Here is a 19,298-nt window from a genome sequence, read left to right on the forward strand (position 1 = left end):
TTCTTCTGTCCCTAGTCTGGTGCTGTTTTGCACCAAACCAGTGCAAAGAAAGATTCAGAGTCGAGGCATCTGTTCTCTCATGGGCCCTGAGGAAAAAATCCACTCGGAGCCTAACTCTCTTCTCCAATTAGGCCTGTGTTCTTCCTGGTCAGGCAGAGAACGGAGTCAAAGTTTGCAATTAGACATGGGAAACCACCCTCATCGTCCCCTTCGGGGAGCAAACACACCATGACTGGCCTGCAGAGGCTCTGGGTGCCCTGTCCTGAGTAAGCTGTCACTGCTACGGGAATGTCCTGGGCGCCCTGGGAAAGACAGCGTATGCACGAGACTGCCAGTGGCGCTGCACGGGGCCAAAAGAGACATGTCCGGGTGGTCACAGAGAAAACAGTCTTGCTCTGAGCAGCTCTCCAGGCCCAAGACCCCCCCCCCCCCTCCAGGCCCAAGAAGCATAGAGATCTGACCTAACACAGAAACGCATCTCTAGCTCTGAACATTACCACTTGTCAAGGGCCCAGAGAAGACAAGGGGCTGGCCAAACCGTAAGCCCTGGACCTCTCAATCAAGTCAGCTTCCTTTTTCTCTACTGGGGATGGTTGGCCCTTCCTGGGCGGGGAGCACGGGTGGCTCAGCCCAGGGTTTGTGGTTCCCTCTCCAGGTGAATGTCATCCCACCGGTGGCCCAGGCCATAATCAACTTCCGGGTTGACCCTGCACAGACAGTCCAGGAGGTACGTAACCTGTGTTTCCAACAACTGGCTCAGTGTCAGGGAGGTGTGGTCCTCTGGATTTGGGTTTAGCTGCAATCCCAGGGCCGGCCAACCTGCTTTTGTTGACTTGTTCAATAACATCGACAATTTTTGAAGGCTTCTGGGTAGCTGGCTAGGAATAGGAGACCTCTGGTACAGGGAGCCTGGGGGCGGGAGATGAATACTGATAAATGGTGACAACTGCATGTGGCACTGTCCTAAGGGTACACGTGCTCATTGAATGCCCACCGCCCACTATGAGGTAGGAATTGTATCATCCTTCTTTAACAGGGAAACTGAGGCACAGATCAAAAGGACAGGTAAGTGGGCACCTAGGCGGCTTAGTGAGTGAAGCATCTGACTTCGGCTCAGGTCGTGATCTCACGGTTTGTGAGTTTGACTCCACGTCGGGTGAGCTCCAGCCCCGCTTGGGGTGAGCATGAGCCCCATTTCTCTTTCTTCCTCTCTCTCTCTCTGCCCCTCACTCACTTGCACCCTCTCTCTCTCTCAAAAACAAAACAAGACAAACAACAGCAGGTGAGTGACTTGCCCAGGATTGCACATCTAGCAGGCTAGTTCCAGAACCGCCACACCAGATGACGATTAAAACAATTAGGGGTGTGGGGCGCCTGGGTGGCGCAGTCGGTTGGGCGTCCGACTTCAGCCAGGTCACGGTCTCGCGGTCCGTGAGTTCGAGCCCCGCGTCAGGCTCTGGGCTGATGGCTCGGAGCCTGGAGCCTGTTTCCGATTCTGTGTCTCCCTCTCTCTCTGCCCCTCCCCCGTTCATGCTCTGTCTCTCTCTGTCCCAAAAATAAATAAACGTTGAAAAAAAAAAAAAAATTTTAAAACAATTAGGGGTGAACAGCCGAAGGACCAGTGCAAGGAAGGGAACTGTCACTACCTCTGAGGGTCAAGAGAGGCTTTTCTGACGGAGAAACTTGAGCTGCAATGGAAAGGACAAACAGCACCTTGTAGAAGCCAGGCGTTCAGAGTCAGGCTAAAATAACATAAGGCTAAAGAGGAGGACCGACCGGGCAAAAGTGGCAGGTGGTGAAAACGGAGTTGTAGCGTGGGGGTCAGGGCCTTGCGTACCTTGCTGAGGATTTGGGGCTCTGATTGGCGGACAGAGGGAACCGTTAGAGGTCTTCAAACAGGGCCGTGATGTCCCCAGCTGTGCTTTTAGGAAGCTGGTGCTGGTGGCAATGCAGAGGAAGTGTCAGAATAGGAAGAGGTGTTTGGGAAGCTGTTACAGCCTCTCAGGCAGTGGACTGGGCCCGGGTGATGGGGCGGAGAAGGGCGCCTGCCAGGGACGTGGGAGATGGGGTCAGCAGAATGCGGTGCGTCCCAGGCACCGGGAGACAGAGAGGCAGGATGGCTCCAAGGTTTGTGACCTGGGTGGCTGGCCAGGTGCCGATGCCTTTAACCAAGATCAAGAGTGTAGGAAGCAGAGCAAGTTCACAGAGAAACGTAATGGTCGAGAAGTTTGAGAAGCTTATAAATTATAAATAGGCAATTATAAATACCTCGGGTTTGGAGAGCGAATGAACTAGAGATACAGGCTGGAGTGTTATTAACATAAATGAAACCTCTGGAGTCAATAAAATCCCACAGGAAGGATGTGCAAAATTAGAAGTAAAGAGGATCGAGGACAGAGCCTCGCAATGGCCTGCTACAAACACCAAATTAAAAACTATTAAATTCAGCGCGTAATTGCGAGCTGTGCCCTGACGCAGAGGGCCCAGGTGCTAGTGGAGAACCAAACGGAGAACCAGACCTGGCATGGGGGTGGGCAAGCCTTCCCCGGGGAAGTGGCATTTGAGCTGAAAGATAAAGGGTGAGTAGACATCATTCGGAATGTTTGTCATCTTCAGGAGAGGCTAGCTTATTTAAAAGGTAGGTTAAGCTAAAAAAAAAAAAGAAAAAAAAAGAGTTCGAAAGGTAAATCTAATCCTTCAAAAAATGATCTCAAGAGGCAACCCAACAACTCTCAAATGAATGATATGTTCCAGAATTCAACAGAGGCAGGGGCAGGTGGTGTTCCCTGAGTCTCTGATGCGGATCCTCGAGGCGCAGCCCCCCTTAGACTTCATGGTCCTTTCTCCCTAAGTTCTTCACCCTGAGGGTTTTGTTTGTCCTCACGCAGGGTGGGAGGCACACCCCCTCAGTGCAGGGGGGTGGGGGCAATGGACTGATGGCCTGCCCAGAGTCACCCAGCATTCGGGGGAAGCTGGAACCGGTGTGAGCCCTGGGCTCTGCTGCTTTTCATCAAGTGCCAACCTTTGTCCTCTCCCTGGAGGATCACGGGGCCAGGAAATCACTGAATTCCCCCGATTGAACTTCTTTCAACCAGTTTTTTTCCAGCCTCGTTCCAACTCCATGCCCTTTCCAAGGGCTGTTTTCCACCAGCTGGGGTTTGCGTCTCCCCAGATTCTGGCACTCTTCCCTCCTCTCTATTCCCGCGCCATAGTGCCCTTCCCAATCTATCTCATGAAATCCCTGGAATCCCTGGACCCAGCCTGCCCACCTGCCCCAGTGAGGAATGAATGGAAAGTCTCCCATCATCCTGAAAGCACACAGCACCCTTTTGTTCTGGTCCTTTCTCTCCCTCATGCCCTGGTTCCATGCATCGGGTTCTGTCCTCAGATATCGTGCTGGTCCGAGGGCCAAGGGTACAGGGCCTAGGACTGGATCTGGCAGGAGCATAAACAGTTCCCAGAACCCTCTTCCTCCACCTCTAACTGGGTTCTCCCATGTTGTGGCTGTAAATAGGTCCCTGGCACCTGTCTATGAGGAACAGTCTTCAGAAATGTGCCAGGCTACCCTGTAGAAGGTTTGTGCTGAATGGGCCTCAAGGAGAAAAATAAGGCTACTGGGAGATGTTTCAGGAAGCCCCCACTTAAAGGAGAGTTTGGGAATATGGTACCTTGGATGATAATGAGTTTCTCAGAGGGTGGATGTCTACCTATCTAGAGTGTGGTAGAGAAGATTCTTTGCTTTCTTCATTTCTTCACCAAGTGTTTACTGAGTGGCTGCTATGGTCTGAACACCTGGGGAAATGGTGAGCAAGACGGCCAAGATTCCCATTCTGGTGGCACTACGCTCTAGTGGGGAAGGGACAGCAATAAGCAAGTAATCAAATACTTTAAGAGGTTAAGTACCATAAAGAAAATCATGTGATGATGGGTTCCAAAGCGATTGTGAAGTGGGGGTGGAACAGAGTCAGTCCTCCAAGGCGACATTTACCCTGAGACCTGAGATAGAGCAAAAACCTGGGAATGGCAACCAGGCAGCAGGGGCACAGAAGACATTCAGGGGCGCCTGGGTGGCTCAGTGGGTAAAGCATCCAATTCTTGATTTCAGTTCAAGTCATATCTCACAGTTCCTGGAATTGAGCCCTGTGTCAGGCTCTGCATGGGGCTCCATAGCCTGCTGGGGATTCTCTCCCTCTCTCTCTCTCTCTCTCTCTTCCCCTCCCCTACTATGCACTCACATGCACACATGCTCTCTCTCTCAAAGTAAATACACACACACAAAAAAGAGGGGCGCCTGGGTGACTCAGTCATTAGGCAACCAACTTTGGCTCAGGTCATGATCTCACAGCTGGTGAGTCCAAGCTCCCCATCGGGCTGTCTGCTGTCAGACCCTCTTCAGGTCCCCCATCCACCTCTCTCTCTGCCCCTCCCTCACTCCAGCTCTCTCTCTCTCTCTCCCTCTGTCTCTCAAAAATAAATAAACATGAAAAAAAAGAAGACATTCACAACCAAGTTGCTCAAAGGCAAAATGGATTGTAACTCGTGATGGTGCACTTTCTGCCATGGAAGAATTCAAGCACAGGCTGGATGGTGATCTCGTGAGTGTCTATGAGAGGCCTCGCCTTACAGCAAGATGGAGGCTGGACTTGCTAACTCTAACTCTAGAGACCTTACCAAGGTGTTGATATCCCTTGTCCTTGCCTTCAACAAACTTATCATTCCCTTGAGGGGAAAACATATCTACACATAAAACAGGGAACACGTGATGGCGTGGGAATATGCAGTAAGGGCTGTAGGAGCTCAGAGAAATGAGAGACCAATGTGCCTTAAAGTAACCTTCGAGGTCCCTCTTACCACCGGCGGGTCCCTCCTCTCAGTCCCATCCTTGTGCCCCTGATTATTGCCCAGGCTGGCCCCTCTATTCTAAACAAATAGCAGCTAGCATATATTGAGTGCTTACTGTGTGCCAGGAACGGGCCCAAGCCCATCACGTAGGTTAATTCCAGTGGTGGTCACAACCACCTTACCAGGTAGGTGTTCCTGTTATCCTGACGTTAACAGGTGAGCGTGCAGATGGCACAGAGGTTAAGCAGTTAGCCCCAGGTCACACGACTATAAGTGGCTGTCCGTGGCACGAAGTTTGGTGTCACTGCTCAATTTTTGTGCATGCCCCTTTCCAGGCTCAGACTGTCCCTGCTTCTTCTCCATCAGTTTCATATCCTCTCCTCAAATTCTGGATTCTTAAAATCCATACCACTAAGGAATCCATCCTCCTGGGCCTCCTGGCTGGCTCAGTCAGAAGACCGTGCAACCATTGATCTCAGGGTCGTAGGTTAGAGCCCCACATTGGGTATAGAGATTACTTAAAAAAATAAACAAACTTTAAAGAAAGAAAGAACACCATCCTCTTTCTGGCCCTCCTTCCGATCACCTCGACCTCTATGTGCTTTGGAGACAGTAAATCATCACCCTTGTGAAGTCAGAGACCAGATTCAGATACCCAGCCCAGTGATACTCACTGCATAACCCTGAACAAGTTACTTCATGAGACAACTCCAACTATTTTTTTTTTTTTTTGGCTCATATCTTTTAAATTTCTGGTATCCAGCATTCATCACATGCTTTTATGCTCCTGACCAGAAACACAGAAACACAGAAATGAGGTAGACATAGCCCCTCCTCTTATGTCAGGACCTGGCCTAGCACTTAGTAGGAAACTTGGTCTCTTGTGGCCTCTCACTGAGGGGGGCTCCCATGGGTGCCCTCTTCCATTTCTGGGGGCAGGAATCTTCAAGTAATTTGGGACAGGGGGCAGCAGGCACAGTCCCAACCCACCTTACAGGGGATGACTGGGAGCCTCCCAGTTGGTTGAGGATATATCAAAACTATGCATGAATTCTTATATTAGAGAATTTCAGACAGAAGCATAGAGCGAAAATAAGCTCAGATACATGATTTGTCTGTCCATCCTCCTTCCAACTAATCCAACAGCGGGGAATTGGGGTTGGCTCAATGGTGGTTTCTAAGCCAGAAATAGGAACCTTCATTTCCTTTCCAGACTCAGCTCCTAGCATACTTCTAGGGGACACTGACCTAAAAAGGAGTACCCTTGAGATAATGTCCCCCGTGCAGGTGATCCTCAGCTATGGGACACCCCCCTTTCTAGGACAGAAGCAGTTCTAAAGCAATTGCTGATCGAATGAGTTGAGGCTAGTGCTGGGGCTTTCCCTGTGTGGTGGGGTGGGCTTGGGGACCACCCTAAACCAGCCTCCTGGTCCATTCCCACAAGGCTCCATGTGACCTGAGCCTCAGGGTCTGGTCTACGTCCTGCCTGAGACCAGGACCTGTGCTGGATTCAGCTTTAGTTGTTTCAGACTGAATTCTCTAGGAGCTTCCTCAGGTTCCTTCCTGAGGAAAGGAAGCAAAGAGAGAGCTTGAATACCAGTCCCCCAACTCCTGACTTTTTGTCTGTGTTGAGCTCATCTTCCTGGCTCCAGTGCAGTTGGTTACAAACAGGAAGCAGGGATGCCCAAAGAGGAGAAAGAAAAGTGTGTGACCTTTTCCTCAACTGTCTGTGGCTCCCAGGTTGAAGTGAGGTCATCACATCTATCACCCTTGCCTCAAGATGGTTGAGTTCCCCTTTCTGCTGTCTCTTCTACATTCCACCCGGCCCATGACTCACGGCCCAAGAGGAAGGACACACAATTTCCTGATTTCCGATTCTCTGCCTGCCTCATGGCTGTAAGGCAAGCCTCCTGAACATTTAACCTAAATCTACCATGCTGTAGATTTCTTTCCCAAGAAGACCCAATTCTTCTATCTCCTACTGCCAATCAGCTGAAATTGAGGTCCCGGTGCTAAAATGAGCTCCTCTGTAAGCTCCAAAGTCCTGCCTTGCTGGAAACAAAGCAGGACTATTTCGATTCATATGGTACTTGCACAGCAGATAGTAAGAACTCAAACTCCCATTTGTTTGCTCCCTCAAGGTCCTAGAACTCGTCAAGAACATCGTGGCTGACAACAGGGTCCAGTTCCACGTGTTGAGTGCCATTGACCCCCTACCTGTCAGCCCCTCTGACCATCAGGCCTTGGGCTACCAGCTGCTCCGCCAGACCATACGGTCTGTCTTCCCGGAAGTCAACATTGTTGCCCCAGGTAATGACTTCATCATCTGTGACTACAGGGAGGCAGGGGCTGGAACTGTTTCCTATCTAATGTCTACTGCCCCACCTCCACCCCAGCTGTTCAGCCTGGAAACATCTGGCTGCTTCCCCTCGTGATGGGACTGGAACTGTATTTTCCTCTTGGAGTGGAAGTCAGAAAGCAAACAGGAAAAGAGCAGAAACAATAAATTAGATCAGTCATGCCTGGGTCCTGGCTTCACCTAGGCCAGCCACTCTGGCATGGAGGAGAGGATCAGCCCAGACCCCACCCCCACCCCCACCCCCACCCCCACCTTACTCCTTGAGGAGCCACAGAAGAGGCCAAGTTTCCCCCAGGCTGGTTCTGATCTATGCAAGGATAATAGCTCAGCAACCGAGCTCAGAATCTGCAGCCCAGAAATGCCTCCCCACCTCTACCATTTGCATTAACCCCCTTCACCTCTCCCAGCCCAGACAGCAGTGCCTCTATGCCCTTTCCCTGGTCTTCCAGCATACCTTCCATACCTATACTGGGTAGATGGTGGCTCTCCAATTTAACAGTGGAAGAGGGTTACCTAGGCCACTTATTACAGTGAAGGGTTAGGGCTCCCAAAGATTCAGCCTAACCAAATCCGGAGAGGACACTGGAGTCTGCCTTTTTAACATCCCTCAGGAGATTCTGAGACCAGATGATGGCTGACCACAGTTTGAGGATCTCTGGTCCACGATGTGAGGGTGGCCCATAATGCTAAGACCTGTGTCCAGTTTTGTCTTTTAAATCTAGGTTTATCACAGATTCCCTCATTTTCTAAGCACATACTTAGGACCTGCCTCTGTGCTAGGCATGGGCCCATAAAGAGCGTCCAGTGAAACTCTGCATCCACAAGATCAGCTGTGAAAAGGGCAGCCTTGTTTTTTAATCAACCAAAATCTAGCTATAAGCCCCACTCCTCAGGAAATCCAACCTCAGGGATTACTGAGACCTCCAGGCTCCCCACCACCACCCTCATTTTGAATCAGGCCCCGAGGTCTTACGTAGCAACCTGACATGGGAGTCCCTTGGCGGGTGGTCATAGGTCCTTGGGGCTCCCTCTGAGACATCCATTGCCTAGCTAGAAAGTCACTTCAGGTTAGAGATTCCCTCTGAATTCCAGGGAGTAAGATCTTTGACTCTAGACCTAAGACCCCATCTCCCTGAACATACCAGGCAACCATCCCCTCCGAGGTCTGCCCCCTACTCGAACTCCTGCCACAGAGCAGGGCTGGGTCTCCACCATCCAGGGACCCTGGCCCTCACAGTCCCCGATTCTTCTCTCTTGGCTCTCAAAGCTCCCTACGCTACCCTCTCCCCTCTGGGGCAACCGCCATAATCCTAAACAGGGTTAGGCTTTTACGGGGAAAAAAGATAAGCAGGCATCAACTGATAGAAATCCCTGAAGCAAGGAGTTTGAAGGGCCTAGTTACCCATTTGAAACCGGAAGTGGAAAATGAAACAAAACACAAACTAACATCTCAGATCATCCCACCACTCTTCACTGGGTGCTTCAGGGGGTCTTTTCTCAGAGAATGCTCCCCCCAGGGACAAGGCCCAGCCCTCACTGGAGAGGGGGTGAGCTGCTCCTACCTTCAGGAGAGCAAGACACTGGAGAATAAACATCCTGGGACTTTCCTAACCTCAGGTTTGACTCTTGGAAAACAGAAAATAACAGGAAATTATGTTCTACTTTAAGGGGACTGCATTTTATAACAGTAAAACTCCCCGGGGGCGGTGGGGCGGGGGGGGGGGGGGGGGGCGTGTTTATTTCTGACCTAGGGTGGTGTAAAGAGAGCTGAGGCAGTAAAGAGCTGATATCTAGATTTCCGAAATAGCCCGGGGAAGGGTATAAAATGAAGGTACTGGCTTCCCTGGTCATCGTGGAGCGAGGACACTTGGCTCTGGATCATTCGGGGATAGCTCACTAACGCCCTTGGGAGGAGACCCCATGCTTCTGGCCGAACGGTGTTTTAGAAGGTGTTGAGAACGGGTAACCCGAAGGTTAAAAATTCAGAGCGACAGGCTCCCAGGAGGGCCCAGGTGAAGTTCTTTTTGGCCCAGGGGCCCTAATTTTCCAGCCAGTCCACCTCCCTCCAGTATCTTGGCTTGATTATCCACATCGAGCCTCACCGTCCTTCATTTTTCTGTCCAGGTGTTTGTATCGGCAACACAGACAGCAGACACTATACAAACCTCACCACCGGCATCTACCGGTTCAACCCCCTCTACCTGAATCCTCAGGGCTTCCGGAGGTGAGTGAGTGGAATAGGTCTGGAGAGCAAGGGGCAAAGAGGAGGTACATCTGACCTGTCCCCACCCCTTTCTCCTGCCAGCCCACAGAACAGGAGAAAGCTAGGGTTTGCACAAGCTAAAATGAAGACTTCTAGAACCCAACTGGCCAAACTTCCTCATGGCCAGAGCCTTGCCACTCCCCAGAGTGCGTGGAAATTGGCCACTGGTTTTCTGGGATGGAGATAATCAGATGATTGGAAAGTCTCTGGTGGAAGTAGGACCCTTGGGTCTTAATCCCTCCACCTCTTCCCTTTGGGAGCATGCTTACCCTCTGGACGTCATTTTCTCCCCAGAAGGGGAGACTCCAGACTTCTCAGTTACCATTCAGTGAAACAGACCCGCTTGTGGTCAAAGGTGGACACATGCTTTGAATTCTCAGAAGAAAACACTCTATAGGGGAGCCTGAGTGGCTCCATCGGTTAAGCCTCTGACTCTTGGTTTCAGCCCAGGTCACGATCTCAGGTTCGTGAGATCGAGACCCGCATCGGGCTGTGCGCTGACAATCCAGGGACTGCTTGGGTTTCTCTTTCTTCCTCTCTCTGCCCCTCCCGTCTCCCCCTTTCTCTCAAAGTAAGTAAATAAAACATTAAAAAAAAGAAGAAGAAAACACTATAGGGATCTAAGACATGATGATCAATTTTAACTATTGTATGTGAATTACTACTTTGTGGGTTCTTCAGCAAAATCTTAGTCCTTGGGCGTGGGGGGTTGACTTCCATCTACCTTTCTGTTCCTTACCATATCCAGACCTGGTTTCCCCACTCTAAGTCAGTTGCCAGTAGAATGAAAATACTGTATTCGAATACGAGCTCAAGAACAGCTTTCATGGTTTTTGTTTGTTTTTTAACTGGAGCCGCAGGCTGCTGCTCTTTATTTCCTTTTATCTTTGAGGTTACATGTGTGGTGTGGTTGTGTGTTGGGTGGTGTGGAGGCTGGTTGTGGGCACAGGATCAGATGGAAATTTCCTGGGTGGAGTAGAGGTGCCCTGGGCAGTCTCCCTCTGTCTCCTTTTGTGCCCCTAGCAATGTGGGGGCCAGGGGACTCTAGCCTGAGAGAAAGAGAATTAAAAAGATAATTTCCCCTCAGGGGACAAATTATCAAATCGATTCCAGGGCAGGAAATGATTCTGAACTCCCCAGGATTTTAGTATTTTCTTCCCCCCACCATTCTTTGCCACGGTCATGGATCCAGGAAAGATGACCTACGTGTCACATGAAACCTCACGTCTTACAAATAGCCTCTCCCACGTGCCCACTTCCTACCCCTGGAGGGTCAAAGGCCAGTGGCTTCAGGGCATGTGAGGTGGGGGTACTCTGCACTAAGGCTTGTGCTAAAGCGGTTGGCTTTCTCCAACCCTCCCCTAAATCTCTCCCACAGCATCCACGGCATCAATGAGAAAATCTCAGTCCGCGCCTATGAGACCCAGGTGAAATTCATCTTTGAGTTTATCCAGAATGCTGACACAGACCAGGAGGCAGTTCCTCACCTGCACGAACTGTGAGGTCAAGGAGCCAGCTGGATTAGGGGTGCCCGACCTCAGCCGAGGCTAACTCAAGGGCAAAGCTAATGTCGATGAAACTTTGGGTCAAAACCACATTATGATACATCACCCTCTTGCCTTGATCACTCTGGATTCACCAAAGAACAGGCCAAGGAGTAGGGAAGGGCCAGCAGAAATCTGGCTTCTCCCTTCCTCTGAACGTCTGCATCCCTAGGCTGACCAGTGCTTACTGCCTTCTTGTCCCCATCTTAGAGGTTACCCGGCTTGTTTGTCTTGCGTTGGTTATTTAACCACCCCTTATTAAGGCCAGACTTAACAAATGCAGATTTGGGAAAATCTCAAGCAGGTTTTACCTTCTAGAAATGTTTAATTTAGGGCATGCTTGCCAGGCTGCCTTCTCCGTTGCTTATCTATTTCTTTTTGCTGTAACTTCCTTTCTCTCCCCGCACCTCCCTTGGATTTTTTAGCTGGCTTTTCATCTCTCCTCTCCTGCCCCTGCATCCCTTCTCCTGCCCTCCAGTTTATCCTACATCTGGAGCAGAACTTAGTCAAACTGTGATACCACTGTAATCACTACAACAACTAGTCAAATAACGTGAGCTATGCGACATGAAGCGGTCGCCGAGGGGTGGCACTGAGGTAGGGGGGCTTTGGAGGAACCCCCAGCCTCCCGGTTCTGGAGGCTGGAACCTGGAGAAAAAAGCCTCTGTCCTTGGGCTCCTCCCAAGGGCTCCCTGGGCTTTGCTCCCTCCCTTGCCCTGTTCCCACCACCTGCTTCTGCCTCACCCCAGGAGGCACTAATCTGTGGAAACATTTCCCTGGCACTTCCTATGGGCTGAGCTCCCAAGAGAAGGGCACTCGTGATCCCGCCTCTCAGTGGAGCCCAGGACCAGCAGGGCTCCGGCCCTGGCATCTGGTCCTGGTTCTGACCTGTCAAAGGGAAGGTGAAGGGCATGGGGTGGGGGGGGGGGGGGGGGAGGAGCCAGGAGGAGCCTGACTTGAGGGTCTCTGCCCCAGGCGGCGGGCAGAGAAGGGGCAAGCTGCACTCCCTTAGGGAACAGCAGGGCTCCTGTCTTCTCTCTGCGGAGTCCGACCCTGAGCATATTTGAATCTGCTTAGTAGCTGCCAGGTAGGGGGCATTGGAAGGCAGCATTTCTTGGCTCCAAGCCGGGAGCTGAGTTTTGTGGGTCACTAGGGAGTTGGGGTCAGAGAGCGAGACGCAGAGGGAGCAGGGACTCCATTTTTCCTCACCAGACAAAGACCTTTCCCGCCTTCCTGGGGTTTGACAGCCGTGGGCTCTTTTTCCCTCCTCACACTCCCCGGGCCCCCGGTTCCTCACCTCCCTCCCATGGCTGTGAGCTCTCCCTTGAAGTTTAGGCTTAATGGAAAGTGTTAGAAACACAGTGTGAGGATTCTTTGAGCTTTTTTGCTACTCCCCCTAAGATTCACATTCCTTCCCTCACCCTCCCTTTTTGTTGCCAATTCAGTACTTATTCAGCCTTTGTTGGAGGGTGAGCTGAAGAACAGAAATAATCCTTCACATTCGCACAGAGCTGTACAAAGTGCTCTCGTCCACCTGATTTCGTCAGAGCCCCATGAAGAAAATATTACTGCCCCTTCTTACAGAGCAGGAATTGGTTCTCAGACTGGTGACACAGCCAGCTAGGGGCAGATACAAACCCGTGTCGCCTGGCCCCAGATGCACCATTTTTCCATGATCCTAAATTAATGATGGAATCTACTTCCCATCCGTTATCTGACTCAATCCCGACAACAGCTCCAAGGGGCTATTGCCCCTGTTTTACAGATGAGGCAACTGAGACTCAGAGGTTAAGCACTTTGCCCAAGGTCATGCAGGTGTTGGGAGCAGAGTCTCTCTGAGTCCAAAGCCTGTGCTAGTAGTACTGAAGGGGAAACTGAGACTCAGAGAAGTCATCTGCCTAAGATCACACAGTTCTTAAGCGGCAGCCGTGGAATTCAAATGCCAGTCTAAAATCCCCAAGTCCAGTGCCTTTTCCATCGCACCACATTGCCCGTCCCAAGAACCTGTGGTGTGTGGCTCATTCATTCCGATCCAGGGAGATCTCAAGGACAAAGGCTATTTTACCATCGGCTTTGATTCGTAGCTCAAGCTCTCTGTGTTCCCCTGGCCGACCTCACTCTATTCACACCTCTTCCCTCTGTCTGCCAACACTCCTTACCACCCCCACCCCAGCTTCTGAGTTGGGCTCCTCTCCCTTCTTTGAGGTTAGGGACAGCTAGGTCTCTAATAACCCATGGGATAATTGGAAGGAGAATGAGCAGGGGACCTGGTCCCCATTGGATCACACCACTCTCTTCTAGTGTCAGAAAGGATAGTCTTTTCCAGCATCTGGAGTGGGAAGGAAGACCCTTGAGAGGGAACTGCTCCAAATCCTGGTTCTGAGAACGCAAACCTTCCAGCCCTATGGCCCCCAAAGGCTTCTGGAAAGAATGAAAATGCTGGCCAGACCAGGACAGCGTGAGCTCTAAGACTCTGGGCAGGAAGGAGCGATGAATCTGAAACTTTCCCCCACCCCTCCCCACATCCATCTACCACTCCCGAAATCCTCCTGGAAGGAACCTCGGCGATAATCACAGGAATACCCTATATCCCCATCCAAGACTTCACTCAAGCTTCTTACTCATACCTCAGGTTGGAAAGAAGGCAAAATCTTCCCAGGCAAAGAGGATGGGATGGGAGTCCCTTGATGTTGCCCCAGGTTGCTAAAAAATGTGGCCATTCTGGATCCGATATTCTCTCCTTCTGGAGGAGATAGTAGAAAAAGACAAAGTTCCTACTGGAGAACTGAACACTTCATTAGTCTGTTTGGGTTTTTTTTGAAAATTTAAATCTACATAATTTTATAAAAATGAAACTACCTGCAATTTCAGGGTTCAGTGTCCATGCAGCTGCCAATAAAAAGAATAAGCATCATGCTTCATGTATGTGACGTCTAGACCTACAGATATAAAAATGTAAGAATAATAGAAAGCGTTTAATACCCAAAAATATTCCTCAGCCACCATGCGCAATGCTGTAAATACTACACTAATTCGTGACGACCCCCAGAACCAGAAACTGGAACTCAAAGAGGAGCGAGAAAATGGACAGTCAGCCCTGCTGAGAAATAGCGTGTTGTCCAGGGATCCATCGCAGTCGTGCTGAGAGGAAGGATTTGACAAGTCGATTTTCCTTTCTCTTAGCTAAGCACTTTGACAACTCAGTTCCTCCCTGCACGCCAAAGCCATGTCTGTCTCTAAAGTTCACAGTGACAAAACCTATACATCTTCAGGGTGTTCTCTTTTTTTTTTTTTTCTTTCTGAAGACATAGGGCAAGCTCTGTAGAGAAGTGTCGCTCTGGGGCCTGAACTGAACTGTGTTAGTCTCAGGACCATGTGTGTAGGGTGACAAGTTGCCCTGTGCCAGCACTGAGTCCTGAAACCCGAGTGACCGAAACACTGGGTTTCTGGGGTTTTTCGCAGCTTTCATTATTTCGTTGTGTCCTCAAAAAGTCAAACATAGAGTTACCATAGGACCCAGCAATTCCACTCCTATTTATATACCCGAAAGAACTGAAAACAAGTACTCAAAAGTTTGAGTACTCGTAGCTTCACTCTTCATAATAGTCAAAAGATAGAAACCACCCAAATGTCCATGAACAGATGAATGGATAAACAAAATCTGTTATATCCATGCTATGAGCGATTATTCAACCCTAAAAAGGGATGAAATACTGATACATGCTATAACATGGATAAACCTTGAAAACGTTACACTGAACGAAAGAGGTCAGACACAAAAGGGTCACCTATTGCAAGGACCCATTTATATGAAATGTCCAGAATAGGGAAATTCACAGAGACAGAAAGCAGACTAGTAGAGCGGGGGAGAGGGGAGTAACTTCATGGGTTAAAAGGTTTCCTCCGGGGGTGGGGGGAGGAAAGTGCCCTGGAACTAAATAAAGTTGGTGGTTGCACAGCATTGTGAGGGTACTAAATGCCAATGGATTGTGTGCTTAATTTTTGCATGTAAATTTTACATCAACAAAAAATGTTTGAGGTATTTAGGAGGTGGAGTCCATGCATGGCCCTTGGTGGTTGATGGGTAGGGGGGAGGCAAGGTAGAGCAAGGGGTCCAGACGACTCCCAGGCGGCTGACATGAGCAAATGGGAGGGCGGCTTCATTTACCCAACCGGGGAAGACTGCAAAAGGAGCAGATATCCAGGAGATGGCAAGCTCCATTTGGGATGTAACAAGCTGGACGTGCCAAGAGATCCAAGCCTGGAACTCAGAAGAAAATAAACCTGAACAGTAAGAAAATAAACAACCTGAATAAAAATTGGGCCAAAGACCTTAACAGACACCTCGCCAAAGAAGATATGTGGATGGAAAATAAGCGTATGAAAAGATGCTCCCTATAGGTCATCGAGGAAACGCAAATTAAAAGAAGAAGATACCAGGGCACCTGGGTGGCTCTGTCGGGTTGGTGGGTTGAGCGCCTGACTTCCCCCCAGTTCATGATCTCACTGTTCTTGAGTTCGAGCCCCGTATTAGGCTCTGTGCTGACAGCTCGCAGCTCAGAGCCTGGAGCCTGCTTCGGATTCTGTCTCCATCTTTCTGCCCCTCCCCTGCTCACAGTCTCTCTCTCTCTCTCTCTCTCTCTCTCTCAAATATAAATAGCATTAAAATTTTTTGGGGCGCCTGGGTGGCGCAGTCGGTTAAGCGTCCGACTTCAGCCAGGTCACGATCTCGCGGTCCAGGAGTTCGAGCCCCGCGTCAGGCTCTGGGCTGATGGCTCGGAGCCTGGAGCCTGTTTCCGGTTCTGTGTCTCCCTCTCTCTCTGCCCCTCCCCTGTTCATGCTCTGTCTCTCTCTGTCCCAGAAATGGATGAACGTTGAAAAAAAAAATTAGAAAAGAAAAAAAAAAAAAAAGACCCGGAGGAAGCTTAAATGCGTATCACTCAGTGAAAGAAGCCAATCTGAAAAGTCTACGTACTCTATGATTCTAACTACATGACATTCTGGAAAAGGCAAAACTAGAGAGACAATAGAAAGATCACTAGTAGTGGGGAGGGGGTGTTATGGGCAGGCAGAACTCAGAGGATCGGTAGGGCAGTGAAAATACGCTACGTGATATTCTAATGATAAACATATCATTAGGGGCTCAGTTGGTTGAGTGTCAGACTTTGGCTCCGGTAATGATCTCATGGTTCATGAGTTCGAACCCCGCGTTGAGCACTGAGTCAGGCTTGCTGTCAGTGCAGAGCCTGCTTCAGATCCTCTGTCCCCTCCTCTCTCGGCCCCCCTCCAAAATAAACATTAAAAAAAACATACCATTAAACATTTGTCTAAACCCATAGAGTGTGCAACACCAGGAATGAACCTTAAGGTAAACTATGGGTGATGACGTCAATATCAGTTCATCCTTGGTAAAAAATGCACCACCCTGGTGGGGCACCTGGGTGGCTCAGTTAAGCGACCGATTTCAGCTCAGGTCATGATTTCACAGTTTGTGAGTTCGAGCCCCATGTCGGGCTCTGCGCTGACAGCTCAGAACCTGGAGCCCATTTCAGATTCTGTGTCTCCCTCTCTCTCTGCCCCTCCCCCACTCACGCTCAGTCTCTCTCTTTCCTTCAAAAATAAATAAACATGAAAACAAAGAAAATTTTTTTTTAAAAAATGTACCACTCTGGTCAATGGTATTGATGAAGGGGGAAGCTATGTATGTATGGGGGCAGGGGATTTATGGGAAGGCTCTGTACCTTTCTTTCATGTTACTGTAAAGCTAAAGCTACTCCTAAAAAAAACTGTCTTTTTAAAAAATTAGAATATGTCCGCAAACAGACATTTTAAACGTACTATAAGGCATTAAAAATTAGTATAAATTTTAAAATATAAAGTATCTATGCTTGATGACCTTGTAATCCGCTTAGCAAAACAAAACCAGCCCGTCAAACAAAAAGTCCCTGTAAAGTAAATCCCAAGCTGCGTACCTGATATCATCAGAGAGCACTGTCATCTTTCTCTCCCACTCCCCACCCAGCCATGTATTAAAAAACGTGCTGTTCTCCAAAACTGCCACATTCTCCCTGGCCTGCCTGCCATTTCACTGTTTCCTCCGACTAGAATGCTATTCTCTGTTCCCAATTCTTTTGGGCATTTACTTGGGAGTGGAATTGCTGGGGATATGGTAATTATATGTTTAACTTTTTGAGGAAACAGCGAACTATTTCTACAGTGGTTACACCATTTTACATTCTCACCAGCAAATGTACGAGGGTTTGGATTTCTCCACACTCTCGCCAACGTAGGCTTATTTTCTGGGCTTTGCTTTTTTTTTTTTTTTTAATGGCCAACCTATGAGTATGAAGTGATATTGCATTGTGATTTTGATCTGCATTTCCCTAATGATTAACCTAAATAACTTAAAAAAAATTTTTTTAATGTTTATTTACTTTTGAGAGAGAGACAGACAGACTGTGAGCAGGGGAGGGGCAGAGAGAGAGGGAGGCACAGAATCTGAAGCAGGCTCCAGGCTCTGAGCTGTCAGCACAGAGCCCCATGCGGGGCCCGAACTCACAAACCACGAGATCATGACCTGAGCCGAAGTCCGATGCTCAATCGACTGAGCCACCCAGGCACCCCAAACCTAAATAACTTTTAAATATACCTGGGTTTCTCCAATCCACAGACTTGTTTTTGACCTATTATATTCCAACAGTCTACTTCATAGGGTAATTATTAGGATTAAATGAGTTAATAGATAAATCCACACAGGAAGAGTCAACTGAAGCATCTCCATGTCTTTGAAGACTTCTAGAGCCTTCCCAGACAAAGTTCAATGTTTCCTCCTATAACAAAGGTATATTTTTGTTAAACCTCCCCCAGGAGTTCTAATATGCAGCCATGGTTAGAAACTACCAGGCTGGGGCACCGTTCCCCAAACTGGTCAGATCACAGGAGTCATCTGGGGCACCAATTAACAGGGCGGATTTCCTGGCCTGGCACCAGATTTTGGAAACAGAATTTCCAGGAGAGAGGCCTGGAAATCTATATTTTAAAAGACATGCCCACAGGTGATTCCTTTGACGGGGCCAGTTTAGGAACCCCTGGGCCATTGGCTAATCAAAGAGCAGTAAACACGGAGGGCGGGGTGAAACAATAATCTGGTTTGCAAATTGTGATCTTGCTCTGGAAAGATAAAGATTACTCGTATCTGGCTGATGACCCACCGCAGGGATGCTGCCCTGAGACTAGCTCCCCACCCGCATCCACGGAGCTGAAGACTGCCCGTCTTTACCCCTGTGCAGGTAGGCGTGCCCTTCACGGTCTGGGAAGGCTAGACTTCAGCGTGCACCCCAGGGAGAGCCTGAGCGGCCCTTGCATATGCCTGATCCTTGATGGGGCCTCTCCCTCTTTGGTGAAGACATAATATCCCTACTATGCGCAGGAATGTCCCGAATGCTCTTATTATCGCTAATGCTCACAGCATCTCTGAAAGAGTAGTGTCTCCGTTTTATAGACATGGCTCAGAGACATCAAGGAGCTGACCAAGGTCACACACCTAATGTGTGGCTGAGTGTGGATTCAAACCCATGTGAGCACAGAACTGGGGCACGTGCCTCTCTGCGGCACTTCCTCTCAAAGATGACCGCTCTGTCCCCAGTGGATGCTTCGCCAGGCTATTTTGCTTGCTGCTGGGGCTTCCCAGTAACACCTAGTAATTTCAGAACTGCAGCTTCCAGATAGTTGGAAACTTCCTGCCCAAAGGAATCCAGAGAGGGTATCCAGGGGACTTCGGGAAAGGGGAGCTGAGTTACAGACAAGCGAAGGAGATGGTGAGAGCAACTAGCCCTGAGCACAGATGGCCACACTTCCCTGTCCCGCCCCCATAACTACATCCTCCTAGAACTGAATGAAGCCGGAAGGGGATATCACCTCAGCTCTGGGCAGCAGGAAAGAAGTTGACCTCTGGAAGGGAGATAGGAGGGGAGGGGTTATAGCAAGGGAAAAATGGGAGGGGGCACCCTTTGCCCAGCAGAGACAAAAGACAGAAAAGTTTCCAGCCGTGTCAGGCTAGTCTTGTGACTTAACCACACTGGTTAGAGGAGCCAAGATTTACAGGGCTCTGGAATTTTATGATGTTTCAGGATGAGTACCCAGGTGGCCCATGGAGAAGCCATTGGTAGACTTCAGCTGTCCCCGATGGAAGGCCATGGGACCTGGAGACCTCAGGACCGAGGCTAAATGAACCCCGTGTTAGGAAACATGCCAAGCAAGACTGAAGAAGCCTGCCCCACAGAGACGCTTC

General features: G+C 49.6%; 1 protein-coding gene across 2 annotated transcripts in view; it reads left to right on the forward strand.

Moving 5' to 3' along the window:
- PM20D1 (peptidase M20 domain containing 1) overlaps positions 1 to 13,929 on the forward strand; it is a 39,271-nt gene extending 25,342 nt beyond the window's left edge. For both annotated transcript variants that reach the window (XM_045456225.1, XM_045456226.1), the window contains exons 10-13: positions 656 to 727; positions 6,984 to 7,152; positions 9,326 to 9,425; positions 10,843 to 13,929. In XM_045456225.1, the coding sequence (XP_045312181.1) occupies positions 656 to 727; positions 6,984 to 7,152; positions 9,326 to 9,425; positions 10,843 to 10,966 (465 nt within the window). In that variant the 3' untranslated portion in view covers positions 10,967 to 13,929. The remainder of the gene's footprint in view (positions 1 to 655; positions 728 to 6,983; positions 7,153 to 9,325; positions 9,426 to 10,842) is intronic.
- The last annotated feature ends 5,369 nt before the right edge of the window (positions 13,930 to 19,298 follow it).

This window comes from Leopardus geoffroyi, chromosome C3 (assembly GCF_018350155.1).
Source record: "Leopardus geoffroyi isolate Oge1 chromosome C3, O.geoffroyi_Oge1_pat1.0, whole genome shotgun sequence".
In the NCBI taxonomy this organism is placed as follows: domain Eukaryota; kingdom Metazoa; phylum Chordata; class Mammalia; order Carnivora; family Felidae; genus Leopardus; species Leopardus geoffroyi.